Raw genomic sequence first — 19,371 nt, forward strand, 5'->3', positions numbered from 1 at the left:
CTGGTCTGTTTATTGATTTCTGCTATTAAAGTGTCTCCATTTCCAAACCTCCACTGAATCTGATCATCATTCTTCAGTTCAGTGAGATCAGTACTCAGAGTGACTGACTCTCCCTCAGCCGCTCGTATATTATCTTCACCATCAAACACACAAAGAGAACAAATATCAACATTCACATAGTAAGACTTAGCAATGTGAGCGAACAAAATCAATATGGTTAGTTTTGATTTCATGGGGACTCTAAAATGAATATAATAAAACAGAAGAGACTCACCAATGCAACATTTAATGTGAAATAATATTGAACTTATTAATTAAAAAAAACATGCAGGTCAAACAAACATTCATCTCACCAAAGACTTGAAGATAGACAATAATGCTCATCTCGTTGGTCTGTAGTTCATATTCTCCAGTATGTTCAGTTCTGGTGTCTGTGATGATCAGAGATCCAGTTTTCTTGTCCAGTTTCAGTCTGTCTCTGAATCTTCCATCAAGAACATCATCAAATACAGAGAATCTGTTGGTCCGTTTATTGATTTCTGCTATTAAATTGCTGTCATATCCAAACCACCACTGAATCTGATCATCATTCTTCAGTTCAGTGACACCAGAGCTCAGAGTTACTGAATGTCCTTCCAGCACTTCATAATTATTATCAACATCTCCATCTGCAGAACAGAGTTTGTCAGATTAAAGTGTTAAATCACAGGATGTTGTCTTGGTAAAGTCGTCTCTAAAACACTTTTGATCATTCAGATGAGCAGTGAATATTATTCTGAAGGTAATGATGATGATGTTGTTCAGTTTTTGATCTTCATATTAATTTGATTGAATGTAATCTCTAATAACAGATCTTCAGTTATTTCTATATCAGTGAATCCACTTTCTTCATCATCTCAGGTCATTCAGAGTAAGAGAGGAGATTCCTCTGCTGTTCTTCAGGTCTGTGATAATGAGTTTGATTCAATACTGTGACTCTATTTGCTGTAGGAGTCTGTCAGGAACGCTGAAAACAAGCTTGTTTAATCCATTAAAACCTGCTCTAAGATTGTAGATCGACCTCTAGAAAAGCTGTAAGACTCAGTCTATTAGAACAACCTGATGAGATCAGCTAATAATATCATGTCTGATCCTGATCATGTTCTGCATAACCAGTTTGAATTATTAGCATTGAAGCAGTGAAAATGCCGCTAATTAGTTTGATCAGGTGTTTTTAATTAGGGTTGGAACTAAACTGTGCAGAGCTGCGGCCCTCCAGGAGTTGAATTTGACATCCCTGTGCTATGTGTATAGAAAGACACACGGATAAATCATTATGAGAATGAGGACAACACTTTTAGATCATGCACCAGCACATAGAGCCAGATCCCAGAAGTGAATTCGGACACACCCTTAGTGCTTCTGCATCATGAGCTGTAGACATCACGCTTAGATCAGTAAAATAGAGCCCATAATATATACTGCTATAGGAAGGATATAAAGATGGCTGACTATGCACTGCTCATTCAAGGCTAAATCAATATTAACAGAAAAGATCATCAGCTTAAACAACAAAACTGACATAATATGTAGATTAATAATCAGATCTTTGTGCTGATTCAGAATAAAACTCTAATTTGCAGGAACTGAAGTTGATCTGAACATTACACACAGAAAACTTTCACTTCAGATAAGAATCACATCACAATTAAAGCTAATGATGGAGCTTTTTAATCAACTTTTAGAACAAATAAACACTGAATCTGTTGCTGAAAGAACTGTAATAAGAGAGATTAAGAACTCACCAACCAGACGACACAAACAGAGCAAAACTAACTTGAGAAACATTTTCTTCATCAGTTCACTGAAGAGCTCAAGATGGCAGCCCTGAAAATGTCTGAACATTCTCCAGCATGAACTGAGATATTTATCTGATTTAATATGAGCCCTCCTACAACCTGTTTCCGTTTCTCTTAACAATCTTCTTTAACATCATAAAATGTGCTGATCTTACTTTTTCAGATGAATTCTGGCCTTATATGGAAACTAACAGCAGAAGAGAGAAACGCCTCATGAGTGTTGATCTGATATCTGCATCTGCTGCTGTTATTTAGTGTTGTGTCCGTGATATTTGACCCTGAACTCTTATTTGATTTTATGTTCACTGTATAGAACGGGTTTTTCTAACAGCCGAGTAGTTTAAATTCCAATGCAGAGCCATAATCTCCAATAGAGTAAAGACAGAAACAGCTTGTGAAGCGTCGAGCGCCGCCTGCTGGATGAACTGTGGAGAGACTCTTATATTTGTGCTTGTGGGAAAATATGTCCTTAAATAAGAAAATAACTGAAACCTTGTTTAGAGTAAACACTTACTGCAAATGTACAGGTTAAATATAGCGAATATAATCATTAAGTTAATATATTATTATCTAAACCCACTTGCTGTGAATGAATTATTGCCTTTTGATGCAAAAAGTTTTGTGAGCGTTTATACCACACTTCAAAACAGTCATGAAGAGTTTCAAGATAATATGTGCCTACCTTTAATAACAGCGTGTCTGTCTTTTGCTAATTAGCAATTAGCCGATAGCGTCCTGTTCTTCTCCAGGTTTCTTCAAGGTGGTGAGCGATGAATCTTGATGAAACTCTCAGCGCCCTCTGCTGGTGAAGATACTCATTACAGGACTGCTGTAACCTGCAACAAAGTGTACTAATTTGGGTTTTTACGGTGTGTGATCGCTCTGTAAAACGGGGAAATGTCCAGCTCGAGTTTTAACAATAATAATAATACTTTTATCAGTATAAAGAGAGCTTAAATGACAACGTAAACATTTATATATCAATGAAAGGATCTTGATAGGATGGACATCTGATCTGCACAATAATAACAAGACAGGGTAAAGTGTAATAAGAAGTGATCTGAAAGTCCTGTAAGTGTTAAAGTGGATAAATCAGTGAATCAGCCATCTTTTATCTCGACACACATTTAATAGCACTAATGCTCGAGTTGCAGTTTGATCTGAAATCTTTCAGGGTGGAAAGATCAGCAAATGAAAACATAAAGCCATTACAAATAAATGAAGATTATAAGTGAAATGACGTCATGATTTATGTTCGTGAATTTGTGCAGATCATGAAGATGAAGATTTCTGCTCTGCTCAACTGTTTTACTTATCCAGAGGGCGCTCGACACAATCAAATACAACATGAAGAGACTTTACATTTAGACAGAGAAGACTTTATTGATGAAGACAAGCAAATACATCTGACAAATGCACAGTGAAGTAAGATCTGTGTCTTATTTTAGAGAAATATAAACAATAAATCAAACTGAATCTGTAAAATAGTAACACTACAAAACAAACATGAAAAATTAAATCATATATAAAATGTTCATTAGTAAAGCCTGTTGTACTGAGCTAAATGAAAGCAAAGCTTTGTATTTGAAGTCTGCTGCTGTATTTATGTCAAACCCTCACATGAGCTGCATCAGAACCATCAGGTTCATCTAAAATCTTCAAAATAAATGAAGCTGAAATGACTGAAAGCAGTTCTCTGACATCATCATTCAGGTTTGTGATGCGTGAATATGTGCTTGATCTTGTTCAGCTCTTCTGGATCTGATGTCATAAAGCACAATAATGACAGTAGCCACGCCCACCAGAACAGAGAGGACCAATCGGATCGCAGCTTCAGTAGGACCACAGCAGTGAACAGAGCCTGAGGAACAAACACATCAAACTGAGCTCAGATCAGTCAATAAAGCTTCATATCAGCACTGCCATCCACTAACATCAGCTCTGCTGTACCTGAACATGTGGGACAGAGTTGACTGATGTCCAGATGTTGAGTCTGGTTGCTGATGGTGTTGTTGATCACACAGCTGTAGGTGTTTTTCTCCTGATATTCCACCTCCAGAGGTAGAGAGAGACTGATGCTGAGATCAGACACACTGATGCTGGACAATAAACTGTTTCCTTTGTACCAGGAGAGACTCACAGCGCTCACATTCACCACTGAACACAGCACTGAACAATACTGCACTGATGAAGATGAGGATGAAGGACATTGAGAAGAGTTGAGGATGAGGACAGGAACAGGCAGAGCTGAAAACACCAGAGAATAAAGAGAAATGAGGAGAAATCAAGAGACTGGAGTAGACAAGACCCATCCACAGTAGAGCATTGAACAACATCTAATCTAGAGTCTGAACAGCATTTGAGTTTAATCTGGATTTAAAGATGAAACAAGAAAACAACATTTCAATGATCATCAGACATTAGTGTAGATCTGTTTCTGAATAAATATAACCTGTGAAACCAATATTAAACTCACCAACAGTGAGAATGAAACTCCTTATTCTCTCATTGTTGAACCAAAGTTTATAATCTCCAGCATGTTCAGTTCTGGTGTCTGTGATGGTCAGAGATCCAGTTTTATTGTCCAGTTTCAGTCTGTCTCTGAATCTCTTAACAAGAACATCATCAAATACAGAGAATCTGGGTCGTTTATTGATTTCTGCTATTAAAGTGTCTTCATCTCCAAACATCCAATGAATCCGATCACTATTCTTCAGTTGAGTGAGTTCAGAGTTTAGAGTGACTGAATCTCCCTCCATCACTGATATTTCTTCTGCATCAATAAACACAGAAACAGGGTTTTTGTCAGATTAAGATCATTAAAGCTCTATTGTTGTGTCTAAAAAAATTTATTTTAATATCATAAAACAACAGAAAATAAACAAAAACAGCAAAGAACTTTGTGGATTAAAACTACAGCTGGTGATTAAAAGAGGAAACCAGATGAAGCACATTTATAACTCACTATAGACAATGAGATCAAAATAAACAATAATATATTCGCTCTGTAGCTTATAAACTCCAGCATGTTCAGTTCTGGTGTCTGTGATGATCAGAGATTCAGTTTTATTGTCCAGTTTCAGTCTGTCTCTGAATCTCCCATCAAGAACATCATCAAATACAGAGAATCTGTTGGTCTGTTTATTGATTTCTGCTATTAAAGTGTCTTTAATCCTCCACTGAATCTGATCATCATTCCTCATTTTAGTAACACCAGAGCTCAGAGTGACCGAATTTCCTATTTTCACAGACACTTGTTTTCTATTTCCTGTATCACCAAACACATGAAGAAGAAACAGAAACAGATCATGATTAACAGACACAGATTAAGACGGCCATTTGATGATTTACAAAAGTAATATTACATTTGAAATTAATATAATAAACCAACAAAAACAAAAGCAGGTTTGGGTTAAAAACTGTGCCTTTGTGCTGATTAAAATATAAATCAGATCAAACTAATATTTAACTCACTCAAAACTCTCAGTTTAACAGTGTTGATTTCAGTGTTGATCTGTACTTTATAATCTCCAGCATTTTCAGCTCTGATGTTTGTGATGGTCAGAGATCCAGTTTTATTGTCCAGTTTCAGTCTGTCTCTGAATCTCCCATCAAGAACATCATCAAATACAGAGAATCTGTTGGTCTGTTTAGTGATTTCTGCTATTAAAGTGTCTCCATCTCCAAACCTCCACTGAATCTGATCATCATACTTCAGTTCAGAGACACCAGAGCTCAGAGTGACTGAATCTTCCTCCTCCACTTCTATTTCATCTTCATCATCAAACACACAATGAGAACAAATATCAACATTCACATAGTAAGACTTAAACTGAAAGCTGTGATCATTTATTGTTCATATTGTGATGCAGTTCCTAGAGAGACAGAATATTAAACGACAAAACAGTGGGTGTGGCTTGTTTTCTTCTACTGCGAGCTGATTGGATATAGTAAAGTAGGCATTTCAGTCAGAAAGATGGGAAAAGGGTTTGGGGAGAGTTATCACGACCTAACAGACTCCTCCTGCTCACCATTACAGTTTGTTGTCAAAACTGACAGCTGAAGGGGCGTGGTTAAGCATGTTAGCCACGCCCAATACCTCAGACAGACCTAATCTAGAATTTAACTGAAAAAAAAAAACAGGAAGTGCATTCTCAGATTTCAGTTGAAGATTAGAAGGCCAGACTATTCTTTTTATTATTGACATGCACTGAAGAATTGTTCACCACACAACTAGCAATGTGAGCGAACAAAATCAATATGGTTAGTTTTGATTTCATGGAGACTCTAAAATTAATATAATAAAACAAAAGAAGAGACTCACCAATGCATAATTAACATGGAATAATATTGTACTTAGTGATTAAAAAATAAAGCAGCTAAAACAAATCTTCAACTTACAAGAGACTACAAGACGGAAAATGCTGATCATCTGGTTGGTCTGTAATACATAATATCCATCATCTTTAGTTCTGCTGTCTGTGATGATCAGAGATCCAGTTTTCTTGTCCAGTTTCAGTCTGTCTCTGAATCTCCCATCAAGAACATCATCAAATACAGAGAATCTGTTTGCCGTTACATTGATTTCTGCTATTAAAGTGTCTTTATCTCCAAACGTCCACTGAATCTGATCATTATTCTTCAGTTCAGTGAGTTCAGAGCTCAGAGTGACTGAATGTCCTTCCAGCACTTGATGATAATCATAAACTCCACCTGCAGAACAGAGTTTGTCAGATTAAAGTGTTAAATCACAGGATGTTGTCTTGGTAAAGTCGTCTCTAAAACACTTTTGATCATTCAGATGAGCAGTGAATATTATTCTGAAGGTAATGATGATGATGTTGTTCAGTTTTTGATCTTCATATTAATTTGATTGAATGTAATCTCTAATAACAGATCTTCAGTTATTTCTATATCAGTGAATCCACTTTCTTCATCATCTCAGGTCATTCAGAGTAAGAGAGGAGATTCCTCTGCTGTTCTTCAGGTCTGTGATAATGAGTTTGATTCAATACTGTGACTCTATTTGCTGTAGGAGTCTGTCAGGAACGCTGAAAACAAGCTTGTTTAATCCATTAAAATCTGCTCTAAGATTGTAGGTCGACCTCTAGAAAAGCTGTAAGACTCAGTCTATTAGAACAACCTGATGAGATCAGCTAATAATATCATGTCTGATCCTGATCATGTTCTGCATAACCAGTTTGAATTATTAGCATTGAAGCAGAGGTGTAGAGGTCCCAGATTTAACAGGAAAGAGCAAAAACACTCTTCTGTTCATCAAGCAAGCTGATAGTTCAATCAAAAGCTATATATATATATTTAAATGCTAACGTTAGCGACTGGATGTGGACGTGTCGAGTCACATGACAAAGTTGCAAATCCTTTAACTTCATGCAAATGAAGAGCCTGTAGATCCTGGTTAATGGATGCCAGTCTGCTTGATTATGGTTACTACTGGGCCGCTTTAGTGTATTCTGTGACAGATGTGACCTTTACATCAGAGTTACAAAAATCTACATGAGGAGGTTTATAATTAGCAGAAATACAGATATTACAGAAGAACACATAAGCTGATCTGCGTACAGTGTAAGGTTCAATGTTTTCCATCATCAGATGTGATCGTTACTGTTGGAGGAAGGGCCGGGGGGAAACCCTCTCCAATAATGAAATAAATAAAAAGAGTTTGATCTGTAAAACCTGTATAATATTACCAATTATCTGTCAATCCCAAATACAGCATCTTTAAGCCAGGCTCACACTGTAATAAGAGGGATTTGTAATGCTCATTTATGCACACGGGCTTCAAAACGCTCCAGTGTCCCTGTATCTGTAGTTACACGCAGTAAACAGCGGTGAGTTCGGTGAACTGATGACCTTCATGGCCAATCACAGTCATTTCTGTTGAGCATGTGAACACAATGGCAAATCAGCGCTGTATAAGAACGTGCTCAGCAGCGCTCAAATGTTAAAAGGAAATGGACGTTATTAAATTTTCAGTATCGATTGGTACCGAATTCCAGTTTCGTGACGATCCTAATCACTGTACATTTTACATTCTTCTATGGCCCAATACGTACCTGCTATATCAGGAATGTCCAAACTCAATTCCTGGAGGGCCGCAGCCCTGCTCCAACACACTCACCTGTAGGTTTCAAACAAGCCTGAAGGACTCACTTAGTTTGATCAGGTGTGTTTAATTAGGGTTGGAACTAAACTGTGCAGGGCTGCGGCCCTCCAGGAAATGATTTTGACATCCCTGTGCTATGTGTATTGAAAGAATGCTGATATGATATATGAAACACATACAGTAGCTGGCAAATATATTGGGTGCATATGTTTGTAAATCAGACCTTGAAAGAGTCAGTGGCCATGGCGTGATGAAACTGACTCTTAAAGGGAATGGGAGATGAGACTCTGGTTTAATGCACATCATGCTCAAAACACACGGATAAATCATTATGAGAATGAGGACAACACTTTTAGATCATGCACCAGCACATAGACCCAGATCCCAGAAGTGAATTCGGACACACCCTTAGTGCTTCTGCATCATGAGCTGTAGACATCACGCTTAGATCAGTAAAATAGAGCCCATAATATATACTGCTATAGGAAGGATATAAAGATGGCTGACTATGCACTGCTCATTTAGGGCTAAATCAATATTAACAGAAAAGATCATCAGCTTAAATAACAAAACTGACATAACATGTAGATTAATAATCATATCTTTGTGCAGATTCAGAATAAAACTCTAATTTGCAGGAACTGAAGTTGATCTGAACATCACACACAGAAAACTTTCACTTCAGATAAGAATCACATCACAATTAAAGCTAATGATGGAGCTTTTTAATCAACTATTAGAACAAATAAACACTGAATCTGTTGCTGAAAGAACTGTAATAAGAGAGATTAAGAACTCACCAACCAGACGACACAAACAGAGCAAAACTAACTTGAGAAACATTTTCTTCATCAGTTCACTGAAGAGCTCAAGATGGCAGCTCTGAAAATGTCTGAACATTCTCCAGCATGAACTGAGATATTTATCTGATTTAATATGAACCCTCCTACAACCTGTTTCCGTTTCTCTTAACAATCTTCTTTAACATCATAAAATGTGCTGATCTTACTTTTTCAGATGAATTCTGGTCTTATATGGAAACTAACAGCAGAAGAGAGAAACGCCTCATGAGTGTTGATCTGATATCTGCATCTGCTGCTGTTATTTAGTGTTGTGTCCGTGATATTTGACCCTGAACTCTTATTTGATTTTATGTTCATTCATACTGTGTGACGGTGGTTGTTTGTAATAAATAAATCTTATATACAGTTTATAATAAGAAAAAAAAATAATAATTCAAATCTCAAAAACTGAACTCCGCGGGATTCGAACACGGGACCTCCTGCACCGCAGCCGAACGCTCAACCGCTGCCAGCGGACCTCAAACAAAAAAAAAATAAAATAGTTACCAGAATTAATAAATCTTTGGGCGCCAGACAAGATTAACTTGCCAAAAATTAAATTAAAACCCTGGATAGCCGCGGCAAACACTCAACCACCATACACACAAAGAGAAGAAAATAAAGATAACCCAACACACACTTTAAATTAAATTAACTGGTATATTTTAACAAGCAGTACAACAAAAAGGTTTTCTAAATCAAAATATATACTTTTAATCACTGTTCAGTCATAGATCATAGTCAAAATTAGCACTTCTTAGGTAACAAAAGGAAACATCAAACAAACAATTCAAACACTTCAATAATAATGTTTAGATAACCCAAAAGAAAACAAACAAACAAACAAACAAACAATAATAATGTGTGGCTGATCGACTGGAAACAAGAGAGGGGAAAAAATGTAAAGAAAGCCTATGTGATAACGTTGTAATGTGTGTGTGGAATGTGTGGGTGTATGAATGGATGCAAATGGACAAAAGTTACTGACCCAGGGACACCGAAGCCGTTCTGCACAGGTCCACTTTTCCCATCAGAATTTCAGACCCCTCGCACACAATACTAGAGAGATCGCCTGGTCACCACGTCCACGAATTGCTTCCACCCCTCAGTTTTTTCCTCACACAGTCATTGAAACCAACAAGCTCTCCACCTTACACCGTTCTTCTCCTCCTTCTCCAATTCTTGCCACCAAATACCCGACACCAAAGCAACCAGAAGCCCCTTCTCTGGCCTTTTCTCCCTCTTTTATAATCTCCGATTGTTTACCTGCCCTTCCGCTTCCTCCCGACCCCCGGAAGTATTGTCTGGAAGCGATAGGAAGGACCGGTCGGAGCAGCGCCCCCTAGTGGCACTTGAGAAAACTAAACATTAAAGCATCCATCTCGCCACAACTGTATAGAACGGGTTTTTCTAACAGCCGAGTAGTTTAAATTCCAATGCAGAGCCATAATCTCCAATAGAGTAAAGACAGAAACAGCTTGTGAAGCGTCGAGCGCCGCCTGCTGGATGAACTGTGGAGAGACTCTTATATTTGTGCTTGTGGGAAAATATGTCCTTAAATAAGAAAATAACTGCAACCTTGTTTAGAGTACACACTTACTGCAAATGTACAGGTTAAATATAGCGAATATAATCATTAAGTTAATATATTATTATCTAAACCCACTTGCTCTGAATGAATTATTGACTTGTGATGCTAAAAGTTTTGTGAGCGTTTATACCACACTTCAAAACAGTCATGAAGAGTTTCAAGATAATATGTGCCTACCTTTAATAACAGCGTGTCTGTCTTTTGCTAATTAGCAATAAGCCGATAGCGTCCTGTTCTTCTCCAGGTTTCTTCAAGGTGGTGAGCGATGAATCTTGATGAAACTCTTAGCGCCCTCTGCTGGTGAAGATACTCATTACAGGACTGCTGTAACCTGCAACAAAGTGTACTAATTTGGGTTTTTACGGTGTGTGTGATCGCTCTGTAAAACGGGGAAATGTCCAGCTCGAGTTTTAACAATAATAATAACACTTTTATCAGTATAAAGAGAGCTTAAATGACAACGTAAACATTTATATATATCAATGAAAGGATCTTGATAGGACGGATATCTGATCGGCACAATAATAACAAGACAGGGTAAAGTGTAATAAGAAGTGATCTAAAAGTCCTGTAAGTGCTAAAGAGGATAAATCAGTGAATCAGCCATCTTTTATCTCAACACACATTTAATAGCACTAATGCTCGAGTTGCAGTTTGATCTGAAATCTTTCAGGGTGGAAAGATCAGCAAATGAAAACATAAAGCCATTACAAATAAATGAAGATTATAAGTGAAATGACGTCATGATTTATGTTTGTGAATTTGTGCAGATCATGAAGATGAAGATTTCTGCTCTGCTCAACTGTTTTACTCCTCCAGAGGGCGCTCGACACAATCAAATACAACATGAAGAGACTTTACATTTAGACAGAGAAGACTTTATTGATGAAGACAAGCAAATACATCTGACAAATGCACAGTGAAGTAAGATCTGTGTCTTATTTTAGAGAAATATAAACAATAAATCAAACTGAATCTGTAAAATAGTAACACTACAAAACAAACGAAAAATTAAATCATATATAAAATGTTCATTAGTAAAGCCTGTTGTACTGAAATAAATGAAAGCAAAGCTTTGCATTTTAAGTCTGCTGCTGTATTTATGTCAAACCCTCACATGAGCTGCATCAGAACCATCAGGTTCATCTAAAATCTTCAAAATAAATGAAGCTGAAATGACTGAAAGCAGTTCTCTGACATCATCATTCAGGTTTGTGATGCGTGAATATGTGCTTGATCTTGTTCAGCTCTTCTGGATCTGATGTCATAAAGCACAATAATGACAGTAGCCACGCCCACCAGAACAGAGAGGACCAATCGGATCGCAGCTTCAGTAGGACCACAGCAGTGAACAGAGCCTGAGGAACAAACACATCAAACTGAGCTCAGATCAGTCAATAAAGCTTCATATCAGCACTGCCATCCACTAATATCAGCTCTGCTGTACCTGAACATGTGGGACAGAGTTGACTGATGTCCAGATGTTGAGTCTGGTTGCTGATGGTGTTGTTGATCACACAGCTGTAGGTGTTTTTCTCCTGATATTCCACCTCCAGAGGTAGAGAGAGACTGATGCTGAGATCAGACACACTGATGCTGGACAATAAACTGTTTCCTTTGTACCAGGAGAGACTCACAGCGCTCACATTCACCACTGAACACAGCACTGAACAATACTGCACTGATGAAGATGAGGATGAAGGACATTGAGAAGAGTTGAGGATGAGGACAGGAACAGGCAGAGCTGAAAACACCAGAGAATAAAGAGAAATGAGGAGAAATCAAGAGACCGAAGTAGACAGAAAACAACATTTAAATGATCAGACATTAGTGTAGATCTGTTTCTGAATAAATAAAACCTGTGAAACCAATATTAAACTCACCGACAGTGAGAATGAAAGTCCTATTTCTCTCATAGTTGAACCAAAGTATATAATCTCCAGCATGTTCAGTTCTGGTGTCTGTGATGGTCAGAGATCCAGTTTTATTGTCCAGTTTCAGTCTGTCTCTGAATCTCCCATCAAGAACATCATCAAATACAGAGAACCTGTTGTTCTGTTTATTGATTTCTGCTAATAAAGTGTCTCTATATCCAAACCTCCACTGAATCTGATCATCATCCATCAGTTCAGTGAGATCAGGGTTTAGAGTGACTGAATCTCCCTCCTTCACTGATATTTCTTCTGCATCAATAAACACAGAAACAGGGTTTTTGTCAGATTAGGATCATTAAAGCTCTATTGTTGTGTCTGAAAATTTATTTTAATATCATAAAACAACAGAAAATATACAAAAACAGCAAAGAACTTTGTGGATTAAAACTACAGCTGGTGATTAAAAGAGGAAACCAGATGAAGCACATTTATAACTCACCATAGACAATGAGACGGAAATAAACAATAATATATTCTCTTTGTAGCTTATAAACTCTAGCATGTTCAGTTCTGGTGTCTGTGATGGTCAGAGATCCAGTTTTATTGTCCAGTTTCAGTCTGTCTCTGAATCTCCCATCAAGAACATCATCAAATACAGAGAATCTGTTGGTCTGTTTATTGATTTCTGCTATTAAAGTGTCTTTATCTCCAAACCTCCACTGAATCTGATCATCATACTTCAGTTCAGAGACACCAGAGCTCAGAGTGACTGAATTTCCCGTTTTCACAGACACTTCTTCGTCTCCTGTATCACCAAACACATGAAGAAGAAACAGAAACAGATCATGATTAACAGACACAGATTAAGACGGTCATTTGATGGTTTACAAAAGTAAATTTACATTTGAAATTAATATAATAAACCAACAAAAACAAAAGCAGGTTTGGGTTAAAAACTGTGTCTTTGTGCTGATTAAAATATAAATCAGATCAAACTAATATTTAACTCACCGACAGCAATAAGTTTAACAGTGTTGATTTCAGTGTTGGTCTGTACTTTATAAACTCCAGCATTTTCAGTTCTGATGTCTGTGATGGTCAGAGATCCAGTTTTATTGTCCAGTTTCAGTCTGTCTCTGAATCTCCCATCAAGAACATCATCAAATACAGAGAATCTGTTGGTCTGTTTATTGATTTCTGCTATTAAAGTGTCTCCATATCCAAACCTCCACTGAATCTGATCATTATTCTTCAGTTCAGAGACACCAGAGCTCAGAGTCACTGAATCTTCCTCCGTCATTAGCATTTCATCTTCCTCATCAAACACACAAAGAGAACAAACATCAACATTGACAAACTAAGACTTTACAGTCTGAATGTTACTTTAATTTAAATATAATAAAACAACAGGAGAGACGCACTAATGCAACATTTAATGTGGATTAATATTGTACTTAGTGATTAAAAAAAGAAAACAGGTGAAACAAATATCCAACTCACCAGAGACTTCGAGTAAGACAGTCCAGAACATCTGATTGATCGTTAGTTCATAATAATCAGCATGTTCAGTTCTGCTGTCTGTGATGATCAGAGATCCAGTTTTCTTGTCCAGTTTCAGTCTGTCTCTGAATCTCCCATCAAGAACATCATCATATACAGAGAATCTGTTTGCCGTTACATTGATTTCTGCTATTAAAGTGTCTTTATCTCTAAACCTCCACTGAATCTGCTCATCATTCTTCAGTTCAGTGAGTTCAGAGCTCAGAGTGACTGATTTCCCCTCCTGCACTTGATAATAATGATAAACTCCTCCTGCAGAACAGAGTTTGTCAGATTAAAGTGTTAAATCACAGGATGTTGGCTTGGTAAAGTCGTCTCTAAAACACTTTTAATCATTCAGATGAGAAGTTCATGTTATTTGAAGGTAGGTAATGATAATGTTGTTCACGAATCAAGACAAGGAGGATCCAAATGAGAGTAATTTAATGAACAGAGGACACACGAAAGTTCAAACAAAAGAGAGCCACAGGCCACAACGATGACATCAAACAGACAGCGGATGATACAGGGAGACACCAGTCAGGAACAAGGACAACAACGGACTGATAACCAGCACATACCACAGGAGGAATATATAGCCAGCCAAATGAGGTTCAGCTGGAGGATGATAAGTCAGCTGATGACATCAGCTGATCCTAGCACGCTGTCAACACAAAAGGTAAACAAACACACACCCTCACACATGACAACACACAAAGCATGATACATAACATACAGGAGGAACACACAGATCCATAAACCGTGACAGTTTGACCTTCATATATTAACTTCATTCAATTGCTGTTCTTCAGGTCTGTGATAATGAGTTTTATGCTATACTGTGACTCTATTTGCTATAGGAGTCTGACACTGCGCGTCATTGGGCCTCTAATTTTCACTTTTTCCCCCCACTAGCGAGCAACAGTAATGGTTAGTGACCGGATGTGGACATGTCAAGTGACATGATAAAGCTTCAAATCCTTTACAGTGTTTCCCTTAGATTTATAGAATATTCCCCTATTCAGACTGACACTGACACAAGGAGTCATGGTGTTAATTCGTATCTTTTAATGACAGCACTAAAAAACAACAATTATTTAAACCGTACAAGCTAAAAATGTACATTTATTTTTATATCTTTTTATCCACAAAGTGTGCAGATTTTGTCATTGCAGTGTATCTTGGGCTTAACTACTTACTGAATAAAGTATACTTTTATCCTTGACCTTTACATAAGTATACTTCTTTTTTACTAAGGCTACATTTACCGACTTACCAAGATCAGTCTTGTACAGGCAGGGGCTGGGGCAGTATTACTGCTCTGACAGCCAAGTTATGTCAAAGCTAGGCATGCTCCGATCAGGATTTTTGCAGCCGATACAGAGTACTGATTCCTTGTCATGGTGATCGGCTGATACTGAGTAGCGATTCTAATGCTCAAGCTTTATAATGCATTGAGCACATTTTCCCTCTAAGTTCCAGAGAGCTTTTAGTGAGCTTGCAATATTGTCAAATCAGAACTTTCAGTTGTTGTACATGAAAAAAGGTCTGAATGCATGCAGGAACATTCAAATATTTTGCTGGTCTCCAACTAATGACAGCAGATCACTCAGAGATAGCGGGGTTTGCACTTACGACACCTTTAATGCTCTATTAATTAAACCAAAGTAATGTAATGTTTAGACCATCACTGTGCCTTTTGTGATTTGTTGTCTTCCTCATTCTCTCATCGCCATGATTTCTGAGTATTTTAACTCATTTTTAGGGTTCACAGGGCCAGTTTAAATTTTTGAGAGACTCGCAGAGCTTCCGGGAGAGGTCAGGGGTCTGTTCTTCGTACCTCATGCAATTAAATGATCTAAGATGATTTGGCAGATCCTGGATCTTTTGATCTTGATAACTGATCTTTGGCTAATTTGGTTCTTCAAACAAGTTTGAGAATCTGATTAAAATGTCTGGATGAACTGATCTGAGATCGCTGCGTGTGTTGTGAAGGACAGATCTATCGATCCTCGAAATCATGATCAGCAATGCCATGATTGGCTGACGACACTGCAGCGTAATGACATCATCTGATTGATATTCAATTATCCATGTGAGCAAAATTACATCAAATTAGCAGCAGTAAACGGCTTGTTAAATGTGACACGTGATAACTTTTTACATTTGTTGTGAGCTGCAGGCTTTACACCTTCATGTGTCAAGAGTATTCATCATGTATTTCAATGCAAATCAATGAATTTAGTTCTACATTTAGAGAAGATTTTCTTTTTTATAGAAGCCCAGGCCTACTCAACGTTTTTTATCGGTGTAAGGAACTGTATAAATAAATTTTGCATCAAAAAAGCATTTTAATATCAGTAAAGAAGTCAATCACCGGCAACTTAGCGATCAAAACATGAGCATGACTGCATAAATTATTATCTTTTTTTTTAAAGTTGAATATTGTGCATGCAATCGTTTGCATCTAAAAAGTTAATATCTAAAATATTTCTCTTTGAACCACCAGGTGGCAGTCTTCTACTTTTACTTTTACGAAACGATCCTGGATCATGTCAAATTGCCAATATCCAAATCCAGCTAACTGAGTAATCCACGTATGAAGAACAGACCCCAGATTGGATGAGACGCTAGATGGGGAAGAACGCGTCACAGCAGCTCAAAACACTGGAGATACAATGGCTGCACTTGCAACAAAGAATGCATTACTCCCGTGGGTCGCGCCAATAAACTAAACACACAATGGGTCCTTTCAATGGTTCAGTGTTCGAGTCCTGTTTTCTCATGAGCACATGTCTTGTGTCATGTGCTCTCTGGTCTATTGTCTTGTCTCATCCTCGTTGTCCTATTATTAGTTTATTTAGTGGACCTCACTGTTAATTAATTATTACCTCTTTATAGTCTCCTCATGTCTGCTGTACTGTCGCCTTGTCCACTGTGTTTGATGATACAGCATTTAAAGAAGTGTCTGTGACAATGGGAAATTCAGTCACTCTGAGCTCTGGTGTTACTGAAATGATGGATGATGATCAGATTCAGTGGAAGTTTGGAGAAGACTGGTGGTTTAGTTCTGAATACACTTTAATAGCAGAAGTCAATATAACGCAAATTAAATTCTCTGTATTTGATAAAGTTCTTTGCCCGATCTGCGGGCGCCTCCGCCCTTACCACTTTGATGGCGGGGGTGTGAGGTGATCCCACAGATCAAACATGCCATTGGGGTCAACCCTTGTCCAAGTAGTGCCTCTTCATGGCGGGGTCAACCTTGTCTCCTTTCCAAATCCTGCAGGTTATCTGCCTCTGCCTTGCATGCTATGGCCACCTACCAGTGCTACCAAGCGCAGGCGCTGGCCAGGCTGCACGAGGGTGGTTCCTACCCAGACTTGTTGCATGAGCTCCGCACCGCAACCGACTACGCTCTTTGGACCACACCACTTCCAGCAGCAACCTATCCAGATACTGACCGGGCAAAGCCCTGCTTAGCTTCAGGGGCGACCATGTCAGAATCAGAAGATCTAAAAATGATCTTTTCTGTTTGACTCTTATTGAAACTCAGGAATTTTGTGAGCATTGCCTTAACATCAGCCAAATAGGCCAAATAGTAACTCAAACTATTTGTCTGTCAACAATGGAATAACAACCCACACTTCCTATATATAGAACCAAGAGGGAGTGTATAAAGAGAAAACAGGGTTTTGTTTTCAATTAAACTACACTGCTTTCACAAGTACTGATTCTGTTGTACATAGAGAATAATGTTTTTACTCTGGGATTACCTCTCTTAATTAAGACACTTATAAAGCATAAGACGCATATGAAGCACAACACAAAGCATTTACTGGCACACAGCCAATTCTTACTGAAGTCTAGTGACGCCCCGGGTGCAAGAGATTAGTTTACTTCTAGAACATTTCCTGATAATTAAAAAAGTGAAGCAGGGTTTACCTTCATATAGTGGACGCTCAGTGAACTAAAGTTCAGTGGATTGAACTTTTAAACAGTAGATTCAAGATCTTAACCCCATACATTTAGGACCAAAATAAATGGTTAAAACCCATGATACCAGATTTTAGCTACATCCATGAATGTACAGCAACAGTATCAACAGTTACGTCATGAACACTTGTATGAAGCTCCATAATGAAAAGCATTTATTTATTATAAGTTATACCAGAACAGAAACCTCTGAGATCATAAAATGTTTGCGACTCACCAACCAGACGCCACAAACACAAACAGAAGCAGAATCTGTGAAACATCTTCAACAACGCTTCCAGTCCACAGATATGAAGAGACAAACTCTTCAAAATGGCTTCAGTGATGAACTGACAGATGCACTGGTGAGCTATATTTCAGTGTGAGAGGGGTCTGGATGACCAGGTGAAGTCGAAAGTGGACCTGCATGCAATGCTTTTAATGTGCACGCCTAACAACACCCCTAACACTACCCCTCACCGTGAGTCATAAGTTTCATTGAGTGCATTTTGTCGGCCACTCTGCCTCAACATCCTGTGGATCAACTGAGTTATTTTTAGCAGAAGGAAACTGCTGAAAAACATTGCTATGCTAACTTTGCTATGGTATTGCTATGCTAACTTTCTGTTTCTCCAGATAACAGAACTCATGTGCTTAAACTAAAGCGTTTTAAGTGTAAACTCCACAATCAATGACTAAATCTCACAGCAAATGCAAAATGCTAAATTTACAGTTAACCGTTTGAAGTAACTTTCACAAACATTATAAATCTGATTGCCTATCATTCTATCATTCCCTGACATTTTTGCAGATTTAAAGAAAAATCTGAAAAACTGAAATATTACATGGTCCTAAGGATTCAGACCCTTTGCTTTGACACTCATGTATTTAACTCAGGTGCTGTCCATTTCTTTTGGTCAGCCTTGAGATGCCTCTACTCCTTTATTTGAGTCCATCGGTGTTTGATTACATTGATTGGACTTGATTAGGAAAGCCACACACCTGTCTATAGAAGACCTTACAGCTCACAATGCATGTCAGAGCAAATGAGAATCATGAGGTCAAAGGAACTGCCTGAAGAGCCATGAGACAGAATTGTGCCAAGGCACATATCTGGACGGTTTACAAAAGAATTCTGCTGCACTTAAGGTTCCTAAGAATCACAGTGACCCCCCAGAATCCTTAACTATAAGACATTTGGGAAGACCAGAAGCTTTCCTAGAGCTAGCCAAACTGAGCTATTGGGGGAGAAGAGCCTTGGTGAGAGAGGTAAAGAAGAACCCAAAGATCACTGCGGCTGAGCTCCAGAGATGCAGTCAGGAGATGGGAGAAAGTTGTAGAAAGTCAACCATCACTGCAGCCCCTGTACCATTCGGGACTTTAGGCAGCGGGACCCAACACATGAAAACCCACACAGAGTTTTCTAAAATTAAAAAACCTGAAGGACTCCAATATGGTCAGAAATAAGACTCTCTGGTTTGATGAGATAAAGATAGAACTGTTTGGCCTTAATTAACCTAAGCGGTATATGAGGAGAAAACCAAGCACTGCTCATCACCTGTCCAATACAGTCCCCTCTGTGAAG

The 19,371-nt window shown here is 38.1% G+C and overlaps 3 protein-coding genes across 11 annotated transcripts in view; all 3 read right to left on the minus strand.

The window, feature by feature from the left end:
- Positions 1-2,592, minus strand: part of LOC100332737 — an 8,939-nt gene extending 6,347 nt beyond the window's left edge. The window contains exons 1-3 of one of the 2 annotated variants that reach the window (XM_087303458.1): positions 2,521-2,592; positions 354-668; positions 1-133 (exon numbers count right to left, since the gene is read on the minus strand). The exon at positions 1-133 is cut by the window's left edge and continues 167 nt beyond it. In XM_087303458.1, coding sequence (XP_087159584.1) covers positions 1-133; positions 354-384 — 164 coding nt within the window. In that variant the 5' untranslated portion in view covers positions 385-668; positions 2,521-2,592. Of the gene's footprint in view, positions 134-353; positions 669-1,784; positions 2,302-2,520 lie in introns of those variants that run through there. The other variant, XM_087303457.1, reaches the window with a different exon arrangement.
- Positions 2,593-3,195: 603 nt separating this feature from the next.
- si:ch211-239m17.1 lies at positions 3,196-10,078 on the minus strand. 6 transcript variants are annotated; one of them, XM_087302088.1, is made up of 7 exons: positions 9,796-10,078; positions 6,240-6,551; positions 5,313-5,612; positions 4,804-5,106; positions 4,315-4,611; positions 3,789-4,085; positions 3,196-3,699 (listed from the first exon to the last, which is right to left on the minus strand). In XM_087302088.1, exons 1-7 carry the CDS (start codon positions 9,836-9,838, stop codon positions 3,548-3,550), a joined length of 1,704 nt encoding a protein of 567 aa, XP_087158214.1. In that variant the 5' UTR covers positions 9,839-10,078; the 3' UTR covers positions 3,196-3,547.
- Positions 10,079-11,254: 1,176 nt separating this feature from the next.
- On the minus strand, positions 11,255-18,309 carry LOC147838356 (uncharacterized). Of its 3 annotated transcripts, none has more exons than XM_087303471.1 (8): positions 18,025-18,309; positions 13,773-14,084; positions 13,284-13,583; positions 12,772-13,077; positions 12,282-12,581; positions 11,846-12,142; positions 11,586-11,756; positions 11,255-11,520 (listed from the first exon to the last, which is right to left on the minus strand). In XM_087303471.1, the coding sequence occupies exons 1-7, from the start codon at positions 18,068-18,070 to the stop codon at positions 11,605-11,607; spliced, it is 1,713 nt and encodes a 570-aa protein (XP_087159597.1). In that variant the 5' UTR covers positions 18,071-18,309; the 3' UTR covers positions 11,255-11,520; positions 11,586-11,604. The 3 variants fall into 3 exon arrangements, with proteins under 3 accessions (XP_087159597.1, XP_087159598.1, XP_087159596.1); XM_087303472.1 differs by having other exon boundaries at positions 11,255-11,756; positions 13,773-13,897; positions 13,988-14,084; positions 18,025-18,184; XM_087303470.1 differs by having other exon boundaries at positions 11,255-11,756.
- Between the last annotated feature and the right edge of the window lie 1,062 nt (positions 18,310-19,371).

The sequence above is a fragment of the Danio rerio genome, chromosome 22, assembly GCF_052040795.2.
Source record: "Danio rerio strain M-AB ecotype USA chromosome 22, GRCz13ab, whole genome shotgun sequence".
In the NCBI taxonomy this organism is placed as follows: Eukaryota; Metazoa; Chordata; class Actinopteri; order Cypriniformes; family Danionidae; genus Danio; species Danio rerio.

What these genes read in the sequence shown, in the direction of transcription:
- LOC147838356 (XM_087303471.1), bottom strand. Translation starts at nt 18,070, where the DNA reads ATGTTTCACAGATTCTGCTTCTGTTTGTGTTTGTGGCGTCTGGTTG. An exon ending in GTGTTTGTGGCGTCTGGTTG is followed by an intron (nt 14,085 to 18,024) that starts GTGAGTCGCAAA and finishes TCTGTTCTGCAG; the next exon opens with GAGGAGTTTATCATTATTAT. An exon ending in TGTCTTACTCGAAGTCTCTG is followed by an intron (nt 13,584 to 13,772) that starts GTGAGTTGGATA and finishes TTGATGAGGAAG; the next exon opens with ATGAAATGCTAATGACGGAG.
- si:ch211-239m17.1 (XM_087302088.1), bottom strand. Translation starts at nt 9,838, where the DNA reads ATGGGAAAAGTGGACCTGTGCAGAACGGCTTCGGTGTCCCTGG. An exon ending in TTTCCGTCTTGTAGTCTCTT is followed by an intron (nt 5,613 to 6,239) that starts GTAAGTTGAAGA and finishes TTGATGATGAAG; the next exon opens with ATGAAATAGAAGTGGAGGAG. An exon ending in TGTTAAACTGAGAGTTTTGA is followed by an intron (nt 5,107 to 5,312) that starts GTGAGTTAAATA and finishes TTGGTGATACAG; the next exon opens with GAAATAGAAAACAAGTGTCT.